We start from the raw sequence: 22,342 nt of genomic DNA on the forward strand, positions 1-22,342 counted from the left end.
TAGCAATATAACACACAAACTTCAACACATGCATCCCTTTCACCAACAGCAATCACTTCCTGCAATTCTTTTTCTGTTCATCCTGTTTTGCTACTTTTGCTGCCAATTTTACATGTATCTATGACCTCTTGTTGCTTAGGACTAATGTGGTAAAAAAAATGATTTCAACAGGTATTGTGTCTGGAATAAAACAACTTTAGCCATTTTTTATTTCTTTCTGTAAATCCTTACGCGTGAATGACCATGAGAATTATTTGGACATGTAAAAAACTATTCAGCTTCTCATGATCATGGTAAACAACTGGTTTGAAATTACGTACATAAACAGCAGTGTTTTAATCATTTAAAATCAATCTAGATGCTTAATGACAGCAAGAAAACACAGATAATGTTACATAATAATACTCACCTGACTCACTTTCAGAGCTACTTTCGGAAGTACTTTCAGAACTGTCATCTCCTTAATAAAATTACATCCCATTAGGCATGGTAATAATTAAGTACTTCACAGATAAGCAAAACATAAACTTAGCTATGTAAGTAGATTAGCTGGGCAACAACTTATACACATAAAAGAGAGAAAGAAATGTACTAGCCCTTACAAAAGGGGCTTTCTTGCTGAGAATATATGACACCAATGCTCTAGAACCTGCCCTGGCTTCCTACTGATTTAGCATTAGAGTTTAAGAGGTTGGTTATGACACCTTGAATGATCTGGAATCTGCCTGTGAGACCACCTCTAGTGCCATAACATAAAGCTCCCAGTTGGGTCTGTCTACACGTGTACCCTATTTTGAAGTAGGGATGCAAATGAAAACATTTGAAATTGCAAATGAAGCCGGGATTTAAATATCCCGCACTTCATTTGCATAATCGCGTTATGGCACTATTTCGAAATAGTACTCAAAATAAAACGCACTGTGTAGATGCAGTATTTCGAGAGAAAACCCTTCTCTCGAAATAACTGTTAAACCTCATTTTACGAGGAATAAGGGTTATTTCACGAGAAGGGTTTTCTCTCAAAATAATGCATCTATACAGTGCATTTTATTTCAAAATAGCGCTATAATGCAATTATGCAAATGAAATGTGGGATATTTAAATCCCAACTTCATTTGACATTTAAAATGTCTTCATTTGCATCCCTACTTCGAAATAGGGTACAAGTGTAGACATACTCAGTTCAGCTATCTAAGCTATGGCTGGGCCACTGCAAGAATACTGGGAGAAGAATTCCATGAATCCTCTTTCCACTCTAACTTATCTGCACAGACCAGCCATGATTTCACCCACAGACAATGAATGAGTTGCAAAAAGGTTTCATTACCTTACATTTAAAAGCATAGGATGAAAAGAAAACATTACTAAGAAATAAATACAATTTAAGGAATTTGCATAAAATGATATCGCAGGCTTACTCCCATCAAACCATCATGAGAAATTCCTCCCTTTATTTACATAACACCTTTGCAACATGATAAACCTTATTTAGATGCCTTTTAAAAGGACCAAAACAGTAGTTCAAGCTTGTTCTATGAAGTCTGGTGTCAACCAAAATGTAAAATTTCTCACACTTAAAGAACAGAATATTATTTGGATTATTTGATTGCTATTTTCAGTGGATTCTTCAATAAGACTAGGAGCTTTAGTAAGAATAATACTTTTCTGCTTACCTGATTTACACTCTTGAGCAGAGTCATCCTCTTTAATGCCATAACTTTCTTCTTTAGAAAAAATAAATAAAGTAGGGGATTAAATATGTATGTTGCACAAGAAAAATGAAACAATGGATAATGTTTTAAAATGCATTCAATCACTTAAAGTCCATGGCCCCAGACATGCAGTAGGGGCTGCATATGCCATAGCTGCTATTGGCCAACCTCACTGCATATACCATAGATTCCTTGCATCCCTTCATTTGCACCTTCACATCCCTTCTATTTCAAGGACTCCCTACTACCCTCCCCCTTTATGTCAAGGACTTTGTGTCCCCCTTTCCTTCTTCCTCAGCATGCCAGAGGCTGTTTGCCCCTAATTCCCTCTTTCCTCAGGCCATGGATTTGCGTAGCTTGACCAATTATATCGGTCTTATTATTTGCAGATGTTTACCGTTATCTGGCAGAAACTTAAAACTCACAAATGAATGTTTCTGTCAACTTTATTATAAAATAGAATTAAATTGCTCAGTTATTATAATTATTATTAGTTATTATGTGTATTGTGGTAGCACCCAGAAGCACCAGTCATTGACCAGGACAATGGACAGCTGGGTGCAAAATTAAACTCACAAATCTATCTATATATAAAATAGATTTTCCTACGGGATGACAGTGTGACATCATGCATCTCTCTGCATCCCACAGCCCCTCCCTCCATTCTTAGCCACATGGCTTTCCCTCTCCCCTCTGTGCTCAGTAGGAGCCACAAGCCATGTGCCTTCCCTGTGCTAAGAGTGGGGGTGGGCTGTGCAGCCTCTAGCCAGACCTGCTGCAGCTTTAGCCTGGCCCAACCCAACCCTCCTAGCATCCAGGGAAAGAGAGCCTGGCCTGCCAGGGCGAGGCCTGGGGTAGCAGAGGGCAGGAGCCACCAGCTCTGTGGCTCCTGGGTTTCAAGACTTTTCCCCTTTCGGGTGCTGTAGGGAGAGGCCACACAGACTACCTACTCTGCTCCCAAAATGGGGCCTCGAGAAGCCAAAGGGAGCAGTCTATCTGTCCCATGGTGCCTCAGGCTGCTTCAGAGTGGGCAGCAGCAGGGCTAGGCTGAAGCAGGGCAGCCTGATTCTGCATATGGCAGCAGCCGCCTTCTGCCTGGGTGGTCTTCAGTGACTATGGTTGCAGCCAGGAGCCACTTGAAAAACACAGAGGAGGCAAGGCCTCCACTTTCCTCTCAGCGAGCAAGGATGGCACCACAGGATTGGACCCCGGGCAGAGACGTGCCACTACCTGGACAGCTGGAAACCCGCAGAAGTGCCTGTGTTCCCCCATGCGCCTTTGGCTGCGGATTGTTGGTGGGAGAAGTGGGGGGTGGGTTGCCCCTCTGCCTCCTCGTGCAAACAGGACTCCCAGCCCAGCCCCACAATGCATGGATCTGGGCAGGCTCCCTCAGCTCTGCCTCAATGGAAATTCCCCCGCCAGGTGGATGGGGGGAACCAACCCCTGCCTGGCTCCACACCGCAGGAGCTGGGGGTTAACCACTCTCCCCCGCACTGGGGCCTTCTCCCCCTGTCTGCTCCACACCACATGGGCCAGCAGTTAACCCCTCCCCCATATGCTACCCAACTCCCCAACAGGCTCTTTCTCCCCCCCCCCCCCCCACTGGCCCCTGAGGCATCGCAAAGGGACGGCCCAGCAGCATTCGGAGTAGTTGCCAACCCTTGCTGGTTAGGTTGCCCATTGTTGGAGAGGGCAAGGTCTGCGTGGGGAGAGAGAAAGAAGGATAGTGTTATGTGGGGATGGGAGGTGCAGTAAACAGTGATGGTCGGGGTGAGGAGGATATAGGAATGGAGGCAGGGGAATGGGCAGTGTGGGGTATGCAGAGGGGGTTAGGGAGGATGATGGGTGTGTGAATGGAGGCAGGGATATGGAGTATAGGGATGGAAGGAGGGGAGTGGGCTGTGGGACAGGGAGCTCTCCTCCCCACAGCAGGGCACACGGTTCCCCGCAAGCTAAATCCAGTGTGGAGCCTCGGGGTCTCCTCCTCTCCTCCCTCCCTCGCAGGAAACCAGCACTGGCTGGAGTGTCAGGCAGGCAGCAGCCCGGGCATGGGCCAGGTGAAGACAGCGGTTCCCCGCTGTGTCCCAGAGCTGTGGGGCCCCAGAGTGCAGCAAGGAGCTGCTGCTGCCACTTCCACTGCCCCCTGGCTTGGCTCTGGACCTCCTCCAGCAGCTGGAGGAGGGGGGCGAGAGACTGGGACTGCAACAGAAGAAGAATGCAGAGGTCTGGGGGGTGAAAGGCTTAGGATGGGGGAGCTGAGAGGCCAGGGATGACGCAGCTGCCAGTCCTCCCCTCCCTGGTAGCTGGAGGTGGGGTAGGCACAAGAGGCCGGAGCTGACATGACCCAGCCCTCCCTGGCAACTGGAGGGAGAGCCAGGCCTGCCTACCCCTAGAGACAGGGGGGTTGCAAGCATAGTGAATAGGGGACATCGCCCCCTAGTTTATATTAAGATTCAAGTATCTTAAAAAAATAATTTTTTTCTTTATTTTTATATATTAAGATTCTTTAGTCCAAACCAAAAAAGATTACTATTTATACTACTTGTCCTTTTCTAAATGTGAATGGAAGTGTAAAAGTGGTGCTATCTTTATTTTAAAAAGTATTGTTACTCTACATATTTCTCTGTTTCTATGATTAACTTAGATTGAAACAAAGCAACCCCCCCCATGCACACAACTTTGTCATTAATAACTATATTGAGCAAAAGATTGATTTTCATAAAGTAAAATTGTTCTGGGCCTCCAAACTGTTCATTCCAATTAGTACTGTTTGTGATGTAAACAGAACATATTCTTGTAGAAACATTACGCAGTTATAAAAAAAAAAACACAGAGTATTTTGACTGGTAAAGCCAGAACATTCTGGGTGTCCCAGAAGATGTTCTTGGGACAGTAGGATATCACTAAAAAGGCCAAAACTGTCATGGGAAAACAAGACATTTGGCCACTTTTTGTAAGATTTTGCTAGCATGTATTCCCATGTCCAGGCTTAGCATTTTCTGGCTTTCAAACACTGGCTATTTTAATAACATTCTAACATTCTAACTAGATTTTCTCTTCATAATATCTTTATAATTTTAGCTCTGTCTTACCAAAGTTGTGTGCAGGGGTGGGGGGTGTTGTGTTTCAATCTAAGGCAGCGGGAAACTGCTGCCTTCGCTTGGCCCATGCCCGGGCCGCTGCCTGCCTGACGCTCCAGCCAGCGCTGGTTTCCTGCGAGGGAGGAAGGAGAGGAGGAAACCCCAAGGAAATTGTATGGGCACTGTGGGTCAAATTCAGCAGTTCCTTATCTTACACAAAACACCTACTCATGGCAGCATTTGGCATTATATAATTAATCTAGGCTTTAAATGTGATACACAAAAATTAGACAAAGCCATCAGACTGAACTATAAATGCATGTTCAAAAGCTTCAGAGGATAGCTGAGTTAGTCTGTACAGGATAAACTTAAAAAACAACAAATAATCTGGTAGCATTTCAAAGACTAACAAAACATGTAGATGGTATCATGAGCTTTCGTGGGCACAGCCCATTTCTTCAGATGTTGGATGTCCAGAACTAAAATAAATAGGAGAGAAGGGAAAAGAAGTCTTTAGGTGCTTATAGGCTATTTGTTTTTTCCTGCTACATTCCAGCTTGGCTTTCCCCTTGATATTTTTATACTCACTGCCTCTTCTTGTCCCCCCCCCCCCCCCACACACACACACACTTCCATTTTTTTCCATTTCCCCCTCTCTCCCCTTCTCCCCTATTTATTTTAGTTCTGGACATCCAACACTCTGGTCATCTGAAGAAGTGGGCTGTGCCCACGAAAGCTCATGATACCATCTACATGTTGTATTAGTCTTTAACGTGCTCCCAGACTATTTGTTGTTTTTTAAGTTTATAAATGCATGATTACCTTTTCTCTTATCTTGATATTTCTATAATTTTCTAAATAACATGAAAGGAATACATGATGGATTTGAGAAAAAATATAGAATGATAGAAAACAAACAAACCCCCACAAATTCTTATTCATGAGACTAATGAGTTTATAAAATAAAGATATTTTGGCTAATCAGACCGGGATTCTAGTTCTACATAACTGATAATATGATAACAAATCTTTTTGAAAGTATTGTATATATAGAAAAGTTAGCGTACCTTTTGTTTCTAAAGAGGAAACATCATCACCACTGGAAGACAAACAATAGGTATGTCAGTAACATATGTTCATATTTTTCTGTTACTGCAGCCAACAAGTGACCACTCTACAACATGGTATTTTAGAAGAAATATTTGTATCTCCTGGGATGTGCCAGGAAAATGGGATGTGCCAGGAATGGGATTGCTTCTCATAATCCAAAAATCAAAATGAAAAATAACTAGCTAAACACCCTGATAATCTGAAGAGTAGTTTAATCCTACAAAACCTCACAGAATAATTTAGCCTCCTCTGGACTGTAATGCTTGTTTTAAGTCTGATCGTGAGCTTGGTATTAAGTGTCTTGTTTAGTGGCCTGCGACGTCAGACTCAATGATCTAGTGATCCCTTCTAGCATTATACTTAATGATGCCATGTCAGTAATCTCACTGGGGAAATATTTACATAAGTAAAATCTATTTTTGTAAGTATTTTCAGGATCAGAAATTAACATAGTAAAAAGACCAACTAGCTGTGAGTGTTGACTATTATGAAGAGAAAAAAAGTGTAAAAGATAGAGAGGTAATTCAATCTATCCATGCTTTAAAAGCTTCTACAGTATAACAATTGTCTTTAAAAATTTGCTTTTACTGAAACATTAAGAATTTGCATATAAAATGGAAGAATGTAGATATCATCTACTATATACTTGAGAGAGTTTGTCTGTCTCTCTGTCTGTTTATTCAAGAACTCCTCCTAGACGGTAAGAACTAGGACCATCAAATTCAGTATACAGTTTCCTCTTACCATAACTTAAAGCAATGTAAGGGTTTTCTTGTGCCAGGAAAATGGGATGTGCCAGGAAAATGGGATTGCTTCTCATAAAACCATGCAGAAACTAGACAGACTCACCGGACAGATGAAAGGGGTTGGCTGGGAATCCCCCCTCCCATTCCAGGACTGCTCTGAGCCTCCCACCCCACAGGTGCCCTTTACAGAGGGTGTGAGGTAGCTGATGCTCCCCCTCAGATTTGTACAGGGATGTTGCGGGCTGTTCACCTTCCTCAGGGAGCGAGGGGAATGTGCACAGTTTGCTTCATTCCTCATTCTGGCTGGGGAGTACAGGGGGCAGATGAGCTGCAAACTCTGCTCTTATTTCCTGACAGAGACAGGAAGGAGAAGATCAGCCTTTGTACGAATCTTGGAAATAGCGTTTTGCTATTTCAAAATAGCGCATCCACACTGAGTGGACGCTGAATAGCATTTAAGGACGGCCAGAACCAGGTCCGGCAGGGCATCAAGTCAAAAATTACTTCGTGTGGCTGCTGCCTGAGGCTATCTGAGGCCTGTGCTTAAAGGGACCCCTCCCCCCGGACAGCCGGTTCTCAACTTTCCTTGCTTGCTTGCCTACCTCGATGAGGGACAGCAAAGCATTTTGTCTCTGCATGCTCTGGTTGCCCTCACTCGGGACACCACAACACTCTGCAATATGGAGCCAGATCTGTCCCTGGGCACTCTGGTGCTTCTCATGGACATGTTGCTGCAAGCCTGGCTGCACTTTCTGCAGGCTGCCATTCGGGGGGCAGTCAGTATTCAGGAGGCCCTGTGGGAGAGCTTCCACCCTGAGGAGCACTGAGAACCTCCCTGGTCTGCCCCACTGGGTGCTTGTGCCTCATTCCTCCCTCACGTCCTTCCACTTACCCCTGCCAACCCCCCTTCCTGATGTCAAATAAAATACAAGTTTTTTCATAAACACAAACCGTCTTTATTTAACAAAACTGGGGGGGGATGAAACTCTGGTGAGACTGCGGAAAGGAGGCAGGAGAGGGGAGAAGAGAGGGTGGGAGAGGGGAGGGGGAAACCTGGGAAGAGGGAGCTGGAAGTGGGAAGCAAGGGGAAAAAGGAGGAGGGAAAGCTCAGGAGTCAGGGGTGGGGATCTCACCGGACCAACTTCATGCAAACCTGCTCCTGGATTTGCATGTGGCCTTTGGTGGCCAGGCTGACAGCTATCCTGCCATAGACAGACGCATTCCTCCATCTAGTGCGGAGATCATGGACGTTGGGGGCATCCCCCCCAAACGTGAATAAGGTCCATGATCTCCACCCTGGACCAGGAAGGTGCCCGCCTTCTCCGGGAGCTGGCAGACTGCTCCTGGGGAGTGGTGGAGGGCTGGCTGCCAGTGGCTTGCTGGCTCATGTTTTGGGGCCACTGGGTCAGGGGCAATGACTGCTGGCTCTGGGCTGGCAGGCTTGGAGCTGGCACAGGCACTGTTGCCAGAGTCTACCCCTTCAAGGGCTCCGGGGGGGGGGGGGGGAAGGAGAAGAGTGTTCTTGGTTGAGGCTAGAGTGGCCACCAGGGCACCCTGGGAAGGCTGGAGGCCCCCTATTTCGAAATAAGTGTCTACACAGCACTTATTTCAAAATATCTATTTCGAATTTGGCATTATTCCTCGTAGAATGAGGCTTACCAAATTTGAAATAAGTGCTTCGCTATTTCAAATTTATTTCGAAATAGCGGTTTGGCTGTGTAGACGCTAGGAAATTTATTTCGAAATAACGGCTGTTATTTCAAAATAACTTTGCTGTGTAGACATACCCTTAGGCTGTGTCTAGACTGCCAAGTTTTCCCTCAAAATCATCTGATTTTGCGGAAAAACTTGCCAGCTATCTACACTGGCCGCTTGAATTTCCGCAAGAACACTGATGATCTCATGTAAGATCGTTAGTGTTCTTGCGGAAATTCTGTGCTGCTCTCGTTCGGGCAAAAGCCCTCTTGCACAAATGATTTGCGCAAGAGGGCCAGCCAGTGTAAACAGCACAGTACTGTTTTCTGCAAAAAAGCCCCGATTGCAAAAAATGGCGATCGGGGCTTTTTTGCGGAAAACCGCATCTAGATTGGCCACGGACGCTTTTCCACAAAGAGTGCTTTTGCAGAAAAGCATCGTGCCAATCTAGACGTGCTTTTCCGAAAATGCTTTTAACGGAAAACTTTTCCGTTAAAAGCATTTTTGGAAAATCATGCCAGTGTAGACGTAGCCTTAGTGTTTAGGAGTTCTTGAACGAACAGACAGACAGACGAATTCTCTCAAATATATAGTAGATTGCAGTGGTGTTGGAGTCTAAAGCTGTGTTACCTTTTCAGTGCATTCTTTGCCATCTATGTTCTACATCCCAGTTAAAATACATTAAATGACATGAAAGGTAATGAAATGAAGAAGACTTTTTAAAAGTATAAATATTTTTAAACTGTTCGTTTCAAGCTCCTAAAAGAATAGCACTTCCCCATTAAGCAACTTAATGCATCATAGCAACCTAGTTTAGTGAGTGGGTATCACTCACTAAACTAGGTGAGCAGACAGATCACTGTTGTATCCACTGGTGGCATTTGCCCCAAATCCTGTACAAAGTGGGCCATATGAGGTGTCAAATGAAAGCTTATGCTCTGCTGATTCTATGCATGACACTCATATACTTGTATGATTTTTGTATGTGAAGTTATGAATATAGGCTCTGTTCTTGTATTGTAAATATTCTCTGTCTGGGAGGGAGCAATGGGCCTCAACTGCCTATTGTGAGAAAGGATTGTTCAGTGAATGGCTATGCTAACTAGCACTGCTTCATGGACAATGGCTCTCTTGGAGAGGCCAATACACACCTGAGGAATGCATCTAGAAGCCTGCAGACCAGCCAGTACCTCATGGCTGCTGGCATGTGAAACACAGATAGGTCACTTGATCATGTGACCAGCTCCAGTTTGGGAGACACCAGGAATATAAAAGCGCCATGAAGCTGTCTCCATCTTGTCTTCAATCTTGCTACTGATTCCAGATGCATCCTTGCTAGGGACGGAGAGCCAGGAAGGATTACTGACCCATCCTAATATAGGATGTACACCAGAGACTTTTAAGCCAGCAGTTTGTAACATGTCTGATAAGGACCTGCATCAAGAACTTGGTAATTGATGTATGTAATGTATTCTTCTTAACAATCTTGCTCTCAACCTCTTCTTTCTTTTATTAATAAACCTTTAGATTTTAAAGGATTGGCTCGGTGTGCTCTTGTGGGTAAGATCTAAAGTGTAAATTGATCGGGACTGTGGCTGGTTCCTTGGGACCGGGAGGATTTGTTCGGAGTTGGTGAGATCGGGTTTTATAACCTCTCACCTGTGTAAGGCCCAGGGCTGATTATGGCACAGGGAGAGCTGGGTGTCTGAGGGGTATTGCTTGTGAGGCTTCCTGTTGGTCAGATTGGCAGCTGAAGCTCTCTATGTGACTGGTTTGTGGCCTATTTTGGGAAAGGTCTCCAGTCGAGGGCTGTAAGCAGCCCTGGTTTGAGCAATTTGCCCTCAGCTGACGCCCTCAGCAGTGCCCAAATCTGGCCCAGTCCGCCACAGTAGGCCACTCCGCCCTTCCTCTCAGTAGGCCACAAGACTGTCATAAGAAAGACGGTCACCCAAGTTAGGGTTGTTTTGCTAACTGTGTTTGCAAACCTAGAGTTTGTGAGGAGCGCTAACTGAACCACAGCAGCACTTTGATTGGATGCAAAGGAAGCACAAGGCTCTCAAGGTGCGTCTAAACTACATGGCTCCATCAATGGAGCCATGTAGATTAGGCTAATCGGCAAAGGGAAATGAAGCCGCGATTTAAATAATCGCGGCTTCATTTAAATTTAAATGGCTGCCGCGCTGAGCTGACAAACAGCTGATCAGTTGTTTGTCGGCTCAGCGCGCTAGTCTGGACACTCCCGCACCGACCTGAAAGCCCTTTATCGACCTCCCCGTTATGCCTCGTAGGATGAGGTTTACCGGGAAGGTCGATAAAGGGCTTTCATGTCGGCAGGGGAGCGTCCGGACTGCCCCGATCTGCTGACAAACAGCTGATCAGCAGAGCGGGGCAGCCATTTAAATATAAATGAAGCCACGATTATTTAAATCGCAGCTTCATTTCCCTTTGCCGAACAAACAAATTTACATGGCTCCGTCGACGGAGCCATGTAGTTTAAGCGTACCCTCACAGTCAGTGTTGTGTGCAACCCACACATACCTCACTTCATGTTCCTTTGCTTCACATGCATATCACTTTAGGCTACGTCTAGACTACATGCTTCTGGCGACAGAGGCATGTAAGTGAGGCTACCAGGCATAGGAAAATGAAGCGGTGATTTAAATAATCGCCGCTTCATTTAAATTTACATGGCTGCCGCGCTGAGCCGACAAACAGCTGATCAGCTGTTTGTCAGCTCAGCACTGTAGTCTGGACGTGTGTGTGTCACTGGCATTTGTCGACCACCCAGGTAAACCTCATCCCAGGAGGCATACATGGGTGGTCGACAAATGCCTTTGATGTCGACACCCGCGCATCCAGACTACAGCGCTGAGCCGACAAACAGCTGATTAACTGTTTGTCGGCTCAGCGTGGCAGCTATGTAAATTTAAATGAAGCGGCGATTATTTAAATCGCTGCTTCATTTTCCTATGCCTGGCAGCCTCATCTACATGCCTCTGTCGCCAGAGGCATGTAGTCTAGACGTAGCCTTTAGTAACATGGCAGGAGAAAAAAAACTACAAGGACAGAAACCAGGAGGGTCTGGTAATCCCACATGTGGGCAACAGTAAACAAAATGTGGCCCATCAGGGTTTTGTGTGTGGCCCACAGGGCACAGGTTGCCCAACATTGTATTATAGTCCTGACTTTGTTTCCTATCAAAATCCTAGGATGAAATTCTGACCCCACTAAAATGAATGGCAAAACTGCCACAAAGCCTCTGCTTTGTTCAGACTTCCAATTATATGAAACTATATAATATGAACCAAAATCCAATAGAGACTAGTTGAAGATACAATCTTAATTTTATGAGTTTGTTTTTTAAGATGCTATATTTGGAAGATTAGCTTTCCAGCATTTGGGGTCTGATCCAATTCCCAGTAAAATCAGTGGGAGTTTCAAAACTCCTCACACGGTCAATGGGTCTTTCCACTGACTTCAGAGGGAGTTGGATCAGGTCCTTGATAGTTTTTAACTAAATACTAGATATCAGTTCAACTAGAACTGAATAGGAAATGGTTTTCTTGTGGCATGAGAATTTTCAGGATTTTGGAGAAAAAAAATTGTCCTAAATCAGAATGAAATGTCACAATTTAAAAACATTTTCACAAACCAGCAGTCCAAAAATGAATTTCTTATCAGGACAAATCAAAATGTTTCATTTCAATTCTAACCTTTCTCTATTTTTTAACATTTCAAAACACAAATGTAAAAATTAAAAGTGACTTCAAAAGAAAATAATTAAACTTCAAAAATGTCAAACAAGATGTTTCAACAATTCCAAATGTTCAATATTCATTTTTTTAAAATTGGGTGACTCATCAAAAGCAACATTTTCCCCAGAGATAATTTTGATTTCAATGAATTAGCATTTTCCTACAAAAATTGTTTCTGCTGAAAATTCCTGTCTAAATGTAAAAGAAGCCTCACAAATATAACAAAGTACTTTACACAAGAGCCATGGACAGACTTATATCTCAGTGCTAAACACCTTTTACAAAGTATTGCATTTGAGTGCTACTAGGAATCCATGCAAATCAACTACAGAAGGCAAAAAACACAAAAATCCATGCAAAGCAACCAGAAGAGTCAGAAAACATGAGATTCTAGATGGTACTGCATCCTGCCATGAGGGCAGGGGACTGGACTTGATGAACTCTCAAGGTCCCTTCCAGTTCTAGTCTTCTATGATTCTATAATTAAGATTTTGGATTTACATCTCCTCCCTTGTGCATCACTACACTGTACTACTCTGCACTTCACAGATATGCTCACTGAAAGCAATCAACTTACCCTCTTCTTGTAATATCATGTGGTATGTGAGTAGATTGAATCATAATTATTTGCTAGATCACTAATAAAACAATGCCAGTTTAGCCATCAAAGAAACCCACCAACTCAATACAGCCAATTTAAGAATATCAGTACAAGTAACAAGTGCCTTAACCAATTATCTTATAATGTGTCAAGGCAGCATTTACTTCTTATATGCATAAATTATTCACAGCATTGATAACATGAAATTTAGATATGTTACTAGGGTTACCAGGTGGCTTCAAAAAAATACCGGATACACTTGATCTCAGATGGGGAGGGGACACCGGCTGGGAGGGAGCGGGGCTGGCCAGGAGGATGTGTGTGTGGGGGGGCAGGAGGGAACCAGCTGGCAGGAAGCAGGGCTAGCAGGCGGGGGGGAGTCGGGGGCAGCAGGGCTGGCCAGGGGAGATAAGGGGGAGACCAGCTGGTGGGAAGCAGGTCTGGCCAGCAGGGTGTTGGGGGGATCGGAGCTGGCCGGGGGAGATCAGGAGGAGGAGGGAGGGAGTACCGGCCGGCAGGAAGCAGGGCTGGTCAGGGGGAGCAGGGCTGGCCATGGGAGATCGGGTGGGGGGGGCGACCGGCCGACAGAAAGCAGGGCTGGCCAGGAGGTGGTCAGGGGAAGCGGGACTGGCCGGGAGGAGAAAGCGGGGGGAGAGAATCAGCCGGCAGGAAGCAGGACTGACCCAGGCACTCGCAGATCCGGGGCACAGCCCATCCTGCGCAAGGTCCCGGCGAAGCACAAGCAAATCCAGCCCCAGGGATTCCATCCCGCCCCGACCCCGCCTCCCTCCCTCGTGTAGCTGTGTACTGCCAGGCAGTTCACAACTAGGTACTGATACCCCTATTAATAATAAGACTTACCTAATTAGAAAATACCAGACATTTTATATGTCCGGTATTTTCTTAATTTTTTTCCCAGAAAGAACACTCAAATACCAGACTCTCCAGTTCAAAACCGGACACCTGGCAACCCTATATGTTACTACAAGGAGATTTATGCAGCATTGCTCAGGTCCTTCAGGGTAGGGGGCTTTCCCATATTTCTTGGAAAAATTTCAGGAGTGCTGCAAAACCCAAAAGATAATTGTTAAAAACAAAATCTCCTAAAAAGCATAATGAATGTAGTTAATTTAGCACTTTCTTTGGCTAAAGACATTTGCCAGAAACCACTTGAGGCATCTAACTTGCGGAATATATTAGCTCCTGCCACTTTATGGAGGAATTCTAGTATTGGCAGGATATATTTTCCTCTCTCTACTGCTTAATTAAGTATTTTATGAGCCACACAGATTTGTATATTCCCATTTTAACTCGGGTACTATCAATGTGTACCATGCAGTGGGCTCAAAGACTCTTTCAATTATGTCATTCTCTTCCATTCTCTTTAACTCAGTTTTACTTTATGAAATAATGGAATAAGAATTCTGCATGGCATGTGTATGCTATATGGTATTATCTCTTAATATTATTTCTAGTGGATCTTTTAAAAGACCAATATCACCAAATAGTCCATCAATTTTCCAGCTTTCTCACTAGATTCATCATGGCAACAACACTAAGACACTAGAGATTGTCAGCCTCCAGTCCTCTAATCACATCCACATTAATATTAAAGCTTTTGCCTTTTTCTATTGTTCCTAAGGAAAGCTGTCCTGTGGGGCTATTTAGGCCAGCATCTGCTCATTTCAGCTCTATGACAAGTCCCTTCTAATATGACCGTTACATCTGCACCCAAATATGTCTGAAAATGCAAAGTCTTTCCACAAAAACTCAAGTTTTCAGAGTTTACACCACAGCAGTAAAAACAGTTGTGCACAAGTTCAGGCTCAGGCTGAAGCTTGGGATCTAAAGCCCACCCCTTCCCAGGCTTCAGGCCAAGCCCAAACACCTACGCCAGCAATTCTCAAACTATGGGCTCAGACTCCAGAATAGGTTGCAAATCCATTGTAATGAGTTTGCCAGGGCCAGCATTAGACTTGCTAGGACCCAGGGCTGAAACTGAAACCAAAGCACTACTCCCACAAAGAACAGCAGGATTTGTGGCAGACAGCGGCAAAATGTCGAATTTTTATGGATTTAAAGTATTTGGCTGCTTTAGCAGGGCAATCACCTCTTGGACAGTAATCTTTCCACAATTTATGCATGTAGTCTGAAAAGTGTTAGATTTTGCTTGGCGCTTACTACACCAAACTCTGAGAACTTATTACACTCACTTCCTTTTTGCAGCTGTGCTATATCTCCAATAGTGGTTCTATTTCTAAGTCACTTCTTCTAAGTTACTTTCTGGTGTCCAGTGATATCTATTTCGATTTTTTAAACCATTTCTAGTTGTCTTAACATTTCTATTGCTCTGTAAAAGGTTAAATCTCTCTTCACTTGCAGTTTTTCTGAATGGCCCTTATCTAAAACGCAAATCACTACTGTGTGTGTAATACGCTCTTTCCTTTTTGTCTCCAAAGTTTTCTGCCATGCCACACAAGTCTCTTATAAAAGAATCCAGACTCCTCCTCACATTTTTGGACATGCTGGTAGAAACATGCTCACTTATAAACCACATTATGGTGCGGTACAAAAATATTATAAACATAGCCAGCAGCACAGTAATTATTCTTGTGGGTCTCCTCTTCAAAGGCAAAGGATTTAAAGATATGTTCAGTTTTCCAACCCATGATCATTGCATAGACTATGGAACTACACTGAATCGCTCCACTCTTGTCATGGAGTTTAGTTGTGATGCAGAAACATTCAAATTACTCCTTCCAATTAGGCCAGTCTGATGGTCTGTTGAAGTTGACACTCTCTGGTGCACGGAACTTTGGCATTCTGACAAAAGTCTGTAGTGTCTATTGTTTGTCTTCTGACACCGTGTTAGGTTAGTCACGCAGAGGCAAAATGAACATTAGCAACAACAATAACATCACCGTAAAAAAAATGTAGACTGTCTTCCCCACTCTTCACACTATGTCAATAAATATTATAATGCAGTTTATACTTTCCCTCACAACATGCAGGTAGAGAACTCTGGATCAATGTAAAATTTGATACCTGAGTATTTTACTGAAAATGTGTCAATGCCCCCAGCATTCCAAATGGCTTCATCTTTTCCTCAAAGCAATAGTAGAGCAGTAAAAAAAGTAAGTAAATATTTTATGTAATATGCAGCTTTCAAACTTTAACTCTAAGTTATTTCTGTGGTGGAATGATAAATAGGCAAATGAGGCTGCATAACGGACTTGAGTTTAATCTTCACACTAAGCAAAAAAGTCTCAGAATATGGATCACTGACACTTTCTGGTTGCACTTTTATTAGTAAAGTTGCTGTTAGATAAATTGTGGGAGCCCAGAGGGAGACTATAGCAGTGGTAGGCAACTTGAGGTCCATGGGGGCCACATGTGGCCCAATCGGGGTTCTGTGTGTGGCCTGCAAGACATTTTATCGTTACTCATGTGCAGGGTTGTCTGATTCTACTGGTTTCCATGTCATTTTTTCCCTACCTGTGTTACTAAAGTGACACGCACGTAGAACAAGGACATGAAGTGAGGTGTGTGCTGACTGCACACAACATTGATTTCTATTTAAAGAAAGGGATACTATTCTGCAACAACCTCCTATATCTCAGTGTTCAGTAAATGAACCCGTGGATTTCTATTCTGATCCTCTGGCCACTAATGAAACAGAAACTGAAACAAAGTTTCAGATCGCTTCAACAGTAGTTAAGGCTTTGCAGGCAAAGCTAAACATTTATGCATACAACATTACTGACAAAACTACATAGTGCAAACACTCATTCTTGCATTTTACACAACAAACTAGACAGCACTCAATTCCCTCAATGGCAGTTGAGAACAGTTGAGGTCCTTTCACTAGCAGTCCCTAAAGGTAAACATCAGGAGACTGGAGGCTGGGCATTTTTTTTTCTTGAGAAACATTTGTATTCATTTAAGAAAGTTAATATACAAGAGCACAGAAAAAGCCCAAATAATCACAACATTTTCAAGACTGATCCATGTATTCAAACTGACTATGCCTGGAGAAAATAATATACTTAGGGAGGATATACGAGGGCCAGTGTTATTTAGTTTGAAATTGTTGTGAGTTTATTGTTTTACCTTTTATATTTGTGCTTAGAATCCACCAGATAATTGCACATTATATGCTGAATAATAAATAAATTTGAGAATTCTATATATTACTGAACAACCTGCAATGGCTGGAATTGTTCTTTGGAAATGTATAAACCTTTTTTTAGGGTAGAGGTGTTGATTGGTTGGTTGGTTTTTCTTGGCTTGTTAAAAATATGGATCACAAAGACCCTACATGCACATTCATTTTAATTTGTTTAGATTTTTTTCCTTTTTTTAATGAATTAAAAATATTTAGATCAGAAATTTAATGTAGTGCTGCAAATAGTTGGTACACCTCATCTCAGAAGAAACAGATCTGAATTTACCAAATATTACCTTGACAAAGTGATGGAAACACCTATTCTCCCACCACACACCCAAAAAAATCAAAAATAATTTTCTTTGTGGCTGTATTATACCGTGTCCATCCCATTAGAATTTGAGCATCTATCTTGCAATAATGCATGTATCTGTCTCCCTGCAGGGAAGCGCTATTATGCACACTTTACACATGGGAAACCATGGCAAAGGGTTGGTTAAGTGACCAGCCCAAAAGCACACAGGAAATCTTGGACGGCCGGGGAGACCTTGGCTCTGGGCAAGTGGGCTGGGCTGCGGCGCAGCACCTGCTGCCAGCCCCTTTCTTCCCCGGGCGGTAGCCTGGAGGCGGAGCAGGACTTGCCCATCTCTCCCCTGCAGGCTGGTACCTGGGAGATGGAGGCATCGCTGCCGCTGTCCGCCGCGCAGCATCCAATCCCCCGCCAGCTTCTCGGGGCTTGGGCGGAGGAGGGGGCTTGTCGCCGCCCGGCCGGGCACTCTCCCCGGGGCGCGCACAGCACCTATGCCCAGCGCAGCCTCCCCTGCCCGTGCCCAGCAATGGCGCCCTTTGTTGTCCCTGCGCGGCCGCCTCCTGCCCAGCCCATCGCGGCGCCCGCCCTTCCCGCGCTCCGGCCCGAGCGAGCCGCCTCTCGCAGGGGCCCGAGGCCGCCCGGAGCCCCCCCCCCAGGCAGGGAACGGCCGGAGAGCGCGGCGCCCGCAGCGCTTTGTCCCTGGTGCCCAGGCTGCGCGCTCGCCAGGTCCCCGCCGCCGCCCTGGGCAGCCCAGGTGCGCCCCGCGCCCAGACCCGCCTGCTCACCTGCCCCGCGCCTCCTGGCCGCTGGTCATCGTGGCCGCGCCGCTCCCGCGCCCCTCCTGCACCGGGCCACGGGGCGCGAACGGCTCGCGCGGGCTGCTGCTGAAAGGCGGATGCTCGCTTCAGCGCGGGAACCGCGGGGGGGGGGGGGGAAAGGAGAGTGCGGGGGATGGGAGAAACAGCGAGAGCCGCAGGCGTGGGGGAGGCGGCCGGGTCACCCAACCCGGAGCACACGCAACCCCTGCTGCTGCAGCCAGAGCCTGGCCTGGCCCCGGAGAGGGGGGGGGGGGCCGTAAAGTGAGGCAGAAAGCTAGTAAGAACCCAGCTGCTAAGGGGTAGGATGTAGCGGTTGGAGAGCTTAGGTCTAAGGCGCAGGCGATAACAGTTCTAGTCTTAGCACCTCCTGCTGGGAGACCTTGAGCGAGTTAGGGCTCTTTTCCTCAGTTTTCCTATCCGTGGCCTGGGCACAAGGGGCCCTACCTCTTTTGTGAAACACATTGACCTCTACTGATGAAAAGCCTTACACAAGAATCAGCACCAGAGCCTCCTTAGCACTCCAGCACCACTAGAATCTTAATCCCTTCATAATCCTCATACCCCCATGGAGGCAGAAAAGTGCCATTTTACAGCTGGAACAGAGAGAAACAGAGACAAAGTGATTGTAGAAAATTTGTGGGAGAGCAGAAAACAGAAGAGACATTTCTTAAGTGCCAAAAACCACCCTTCCCTTCCCCTTAGCATGCTGTGGATGCTAGTAGGCAGACTGAAGAGAAGAGCAATATGCTAAAGAGTGCTGCTGTGCCAGAAATATTGAGAGGCAAGACTGAAGCAACATTTTCTGTTTAAAACCAGCCTTTTATCTTTTGAAAGACAAAATGTCATTAGTTTCCTAACCACAAACTTGTTACCTTTATTATTATTTTTGTCACTTTTTGAGTTTCAGTGGTTGGACTTTTTATAGTAGTGAAAGTCCTAGCAGACATTAAAAGCTGCACCTATCGCATACATTGGAGAAGTCAGGACATAGTTAAAATGGATTTACTATACTAGCTACAACATGTTTCTGGAAATCTTGGCACATATATTTGTTATACTAAAAACAGACAATTTACACTATTACATATAGGAAAAGTTATTAGTTACCTCTTTGCTTATAGAAATTAGAGAAGGGAAAGTTTTCATAAAACGGGTTGGGGAACCTTTTTTGGGTCAGGGGCTGAAAAATCCATCGGGGCTGAAAAATCCACTGAAAAATCCATCGGGGCTGCACAAAAGTGAGAAGCAAAACCAAAACACACCCTAACCCTCACTAGCATGGCCCCCAGCAGAGAAGCAGAAAGCCATTCCCTATATTCCCCTCACACACCAGAGCCAAGAGGGGTGCAAGGCTAGCAGATTTTGTGTGTTCCTTCCTAGACTCTGGAGCATGGACAAAAAATGAAGGGTTCAGTGTGTGGGAGGGGGCTTCAAGGAAGTGGGCTTGAGCTGTAGGGTACAGACTGGAGGGAGAATGCAGGAGTTTGTTAGGTTTTGGAGAGGTTGGGAGGGTGCAGGAGCATGCTGGGGGTGAGAAGATGGGGGCTACGTCTACACTGCTTTCCTCTTGCGGAAGAGGAAATGCAAATGGAGTGTGCATTAGCATATGTTACGCTGTCATTTGCATATCCTTTTCCAATACTTTTTGCGGAAGAGGTTTTTGTGCAAAAAAAACCACAGGTAAGACGGGGCCATTTTGCGCAAAAAAAAACCCCTTTTGCGCAAGACCCTTATCTCTCAAAAAATTAGGTTTACAGGGTTCTTGTGCAAAATGGTTTTTTTTTTTTTTGCACAAAATGGCCCCTTTTACACTGGTTTTTGTGCAAAAACCTCTTCCACAAAAATTATCAGAAGAGGATATGCAAATGACAGCACAACATATGCTAATGAGTGCTCCATTTGCATTTCCTCTTCTGCAAGAGGGAAACAATGTAGACGTAGCCTGGATGAGAGAGTGCAGAAGTGGGCTGAGGATTGGAGGCAGGGGGTCTGAGTAGGAGGTAATATGCAGGAGCAGACTGGAGGTGGCAGGATTGGGTAGAGAGTTAGGGTGAAGGAGTGGAATGGAGGTGAGGGTCTGAGTGGATGGGAGGGTACAGGAGCATGCTGGCAGTTGTGGGGTTTGGGAGGGTGGGAGGGTGCAGGAGCGGGCTAGGGTTGTGTAGTCTGGGCAATGGGAGTCATTTACCTAGCATAGATCCCTGAAGATACACATGGTTCCACGTCCCTCAGCAATCCCAGGCAATCTCTGTTTCTCCTATTGGCCACAATTATAGTTAGTTGGAGCAGTGGGGGGGGGGGGGGGAGGAGACCTCCAGGCAGTGCTTTGCTGGACTGCGATTTCCCCAGCCAGGGGAAGGAGAAGAGTGGTAGCATAGGTTTCCCAGTGCTAGGGGTTGGGGGGAGACCTATGCCTCAGGGGCCAGATCCAACCCCTCAGCTTAGGTTCCCCACCCCTGCCGTTAAAGGTTTTATCCAGCACTCTCCCAGCCGATGTAGGACTGTTCTCTAAACAATATTTTCTAAGGTTTTTCCAGTCTAATTTTCAATGTCCCTTGGGACTGATTAGTCTAAACTGTCAGAAAGATATTGCTAATATTCAGCCTAAGTTTTCTCTTCATCTGTTTAATCCCATTATCTCTAGTTATACTCCCATTAACTTTACTAAGGACTAAATTGTAGCCTACCTACATGCCCAAGCAGAGTAAAATTTCCCTTTAAGGTTCTGATCAACACTTAAGTCCAAGATGTAAAGGAAGCTGGCACTCTGCACCTATTATTTTCCCATTCCTCACAAATGGGCAGAACAGGGTGAAAGTATGGAGAACTATTATTTTGAAAACACTAGTTATGTACAATAAACTACACACTTTTCATATTTGCGTTATCACAGGGATAGAAACATTTGTGAGCTAAACACATGACCTAACTTTTTTTCAAAGGGTCATGTCATTCTCAGTATTTTCAATCCTATTCATTTAAAAGGCATGATAAAGGCACCCCAGAAATCAGTTCCACAGGAATTGTTTTCCCTTAATACAGGCAGTCCCCGGGTTATGTACAAGATAGGGACTGTAGGTTTGTTCTTAAGTTGAATCTGTATGTAACTCGGAACTGGCGTCCACATTCAGCCGCTGCTGAAACTGACTGCCAGTTCTGACTTACATACAGATTCAACTTAAGAACCCCAGGTGTCCCCAAGTCAGCTGCTGCTGAAACTGATCAGCAGCTGATTCCAGGAAGCCCGGGGCAGAGCAACTCTGCCTCGGGCTTCCTGTAATCAGCGCTGGTCAGTTTCAGCAGCGGCTGAATCGGGACACCTGGGGCAGAGCAGCTGGGGTGCTGCCGGGTTGGTCCAGTAGTGCCCAGAGCGGCGCTGCGGGACCAACCGGCAGCGCCCCAGCTGCTCTGCCCCAGGGTCCACAACAAAAGCCTGGTCTGCTGGGGGGAGGCACACTAGCTGCGCCCCATCCCCCAGCAGACCAGGGACACGGGGAGCAAAGCTGCAGTGGCAGCGGGGTGCCGCACCTCTGAGGCTTTGCTCTGGCAAAGCCTCAGAGGCACGGAACCCCGCCACCACTGCGGCTTTGCTCCCGGTGTCTCTGGTCTGCTGGAGACAGTCCCCAGCAGACCAGGGGCACCGGGAGCAAAGCCGGCTGCGGCTTTGTTCCCGGTGCCCCTGGTCTGCTGGGGACCGTCTCCAGCAGACGAGAGACACCGGGAGCAAAGCCGCAGCCGCAGCGCGGTCCCGCGCCTCTGAGGCTTTGCCAGTGCAAAGCCTCAGAAGCGTGGGAACCCGCCGCGGCTGTGGCTTTGCTCCTGGTGCCCCTGGTCTGCTGGAGACGGTCCCCAGCAGACCAGGGGCACCGGGAGCAGCTTTTCTCGCCCCGGAGGTCGAGGTGGCGGGACCGCTGCCTGCGAGCTCCGGGGCGAGAAAGCCCCGTTCGTAAGTGCGGATCCGACATAAGTCGGATCTGCGTAAGTCGGGGACTGCCTGTACAGGATTTTTTTAAAAAAACATTAAAAATATGCTAATAAAAGTCATATTGAAACCAATCAAGCCTCTCTGGATTTACACTGGGGTAGCTGACTTCTGTCCAAGTATCCTTCTATCTCTTCTATGCAGAGGACTAAAATTCTGTTCTACATCAATAGAAATTTTAGATGTTTCAAGATTACATGGTAGGAACAGAAAGTAAAAACCTGCCATTGACTTCAGGTCCCTGGTAATAATGTATTATATGTAGCAGCAGAAAACCTGCTGGCAAAAGGGAAATGTAAAAACAAAGGCCACTACACATATTGATAAATTCTGCAGCTTCTACCACTATATAGAACTATAAAAAGACT

The 22,342-nt window shown here is 45.5% G+C and overlaps 1 protein-coding gene across 8 annotated transcripts in view; it reads right to left on the reverse strand.

The window, feature by feature from the left end:
- Positions 1 to 18,230, reverse strand: part of LOC102456789 (NACHT, LRR and PYD domains-containing protein 1b allele 5-like) — a 42,958-nt gene extending 24,728 nt beyond the window's left edge. Inside the window, exons 1-4 of one of the 8 annotated variants that reach the window (XR_012906271.1) lie at positions 17,960 to 18,230; positions 5,860 to 5,891; positions 1,674 to 1,724; positions 410 to 460 (exon numbers count right to left, since the gene is read on the reverse strand). Coding sequence is in view for 7 of the 8 variants with exons in the window: in XM_075937814.1 (XP_075793929.1) it covers positions 410 to 460; positions 1,674 to 1,724; positions 5,860 to 5,891; positions 17,960 to 17,988 (163 nt within the window). In the remaining variant the exon portion in view is untranslated. Of the gene's footprint in view, positions 1 to 409; positions 461 to 1,673; positions 1,725 to 5,859; positions 5,892 to 17,531; positions 17,886 to 17,959 lie in introns of those variants that run through there. The other 7 variants (XM_075937817.1, XM_075937816.1, XM_075937815.1 and 4 more) reach the window with 7 other exon arrangements.
- Positions 18,231 to 22,342: the final 4,112 nt, after the last annotated feature.

This window comes from Pelodiscus sinensis, chromosome 10 (assembly GCF_049634645.1).
Source record: "Pelodiscus sinensis isolate JC-2024 chromosome 10, ASM4963464v1, whole genome shotgun sequence".
Classification (NCBI taxonomy): domain Eukaryota; kingdom Metazoa; phylum Chordata; order Testudines; family Trionychidae; genus Pelodiscus; species Pelodiscus sinensis.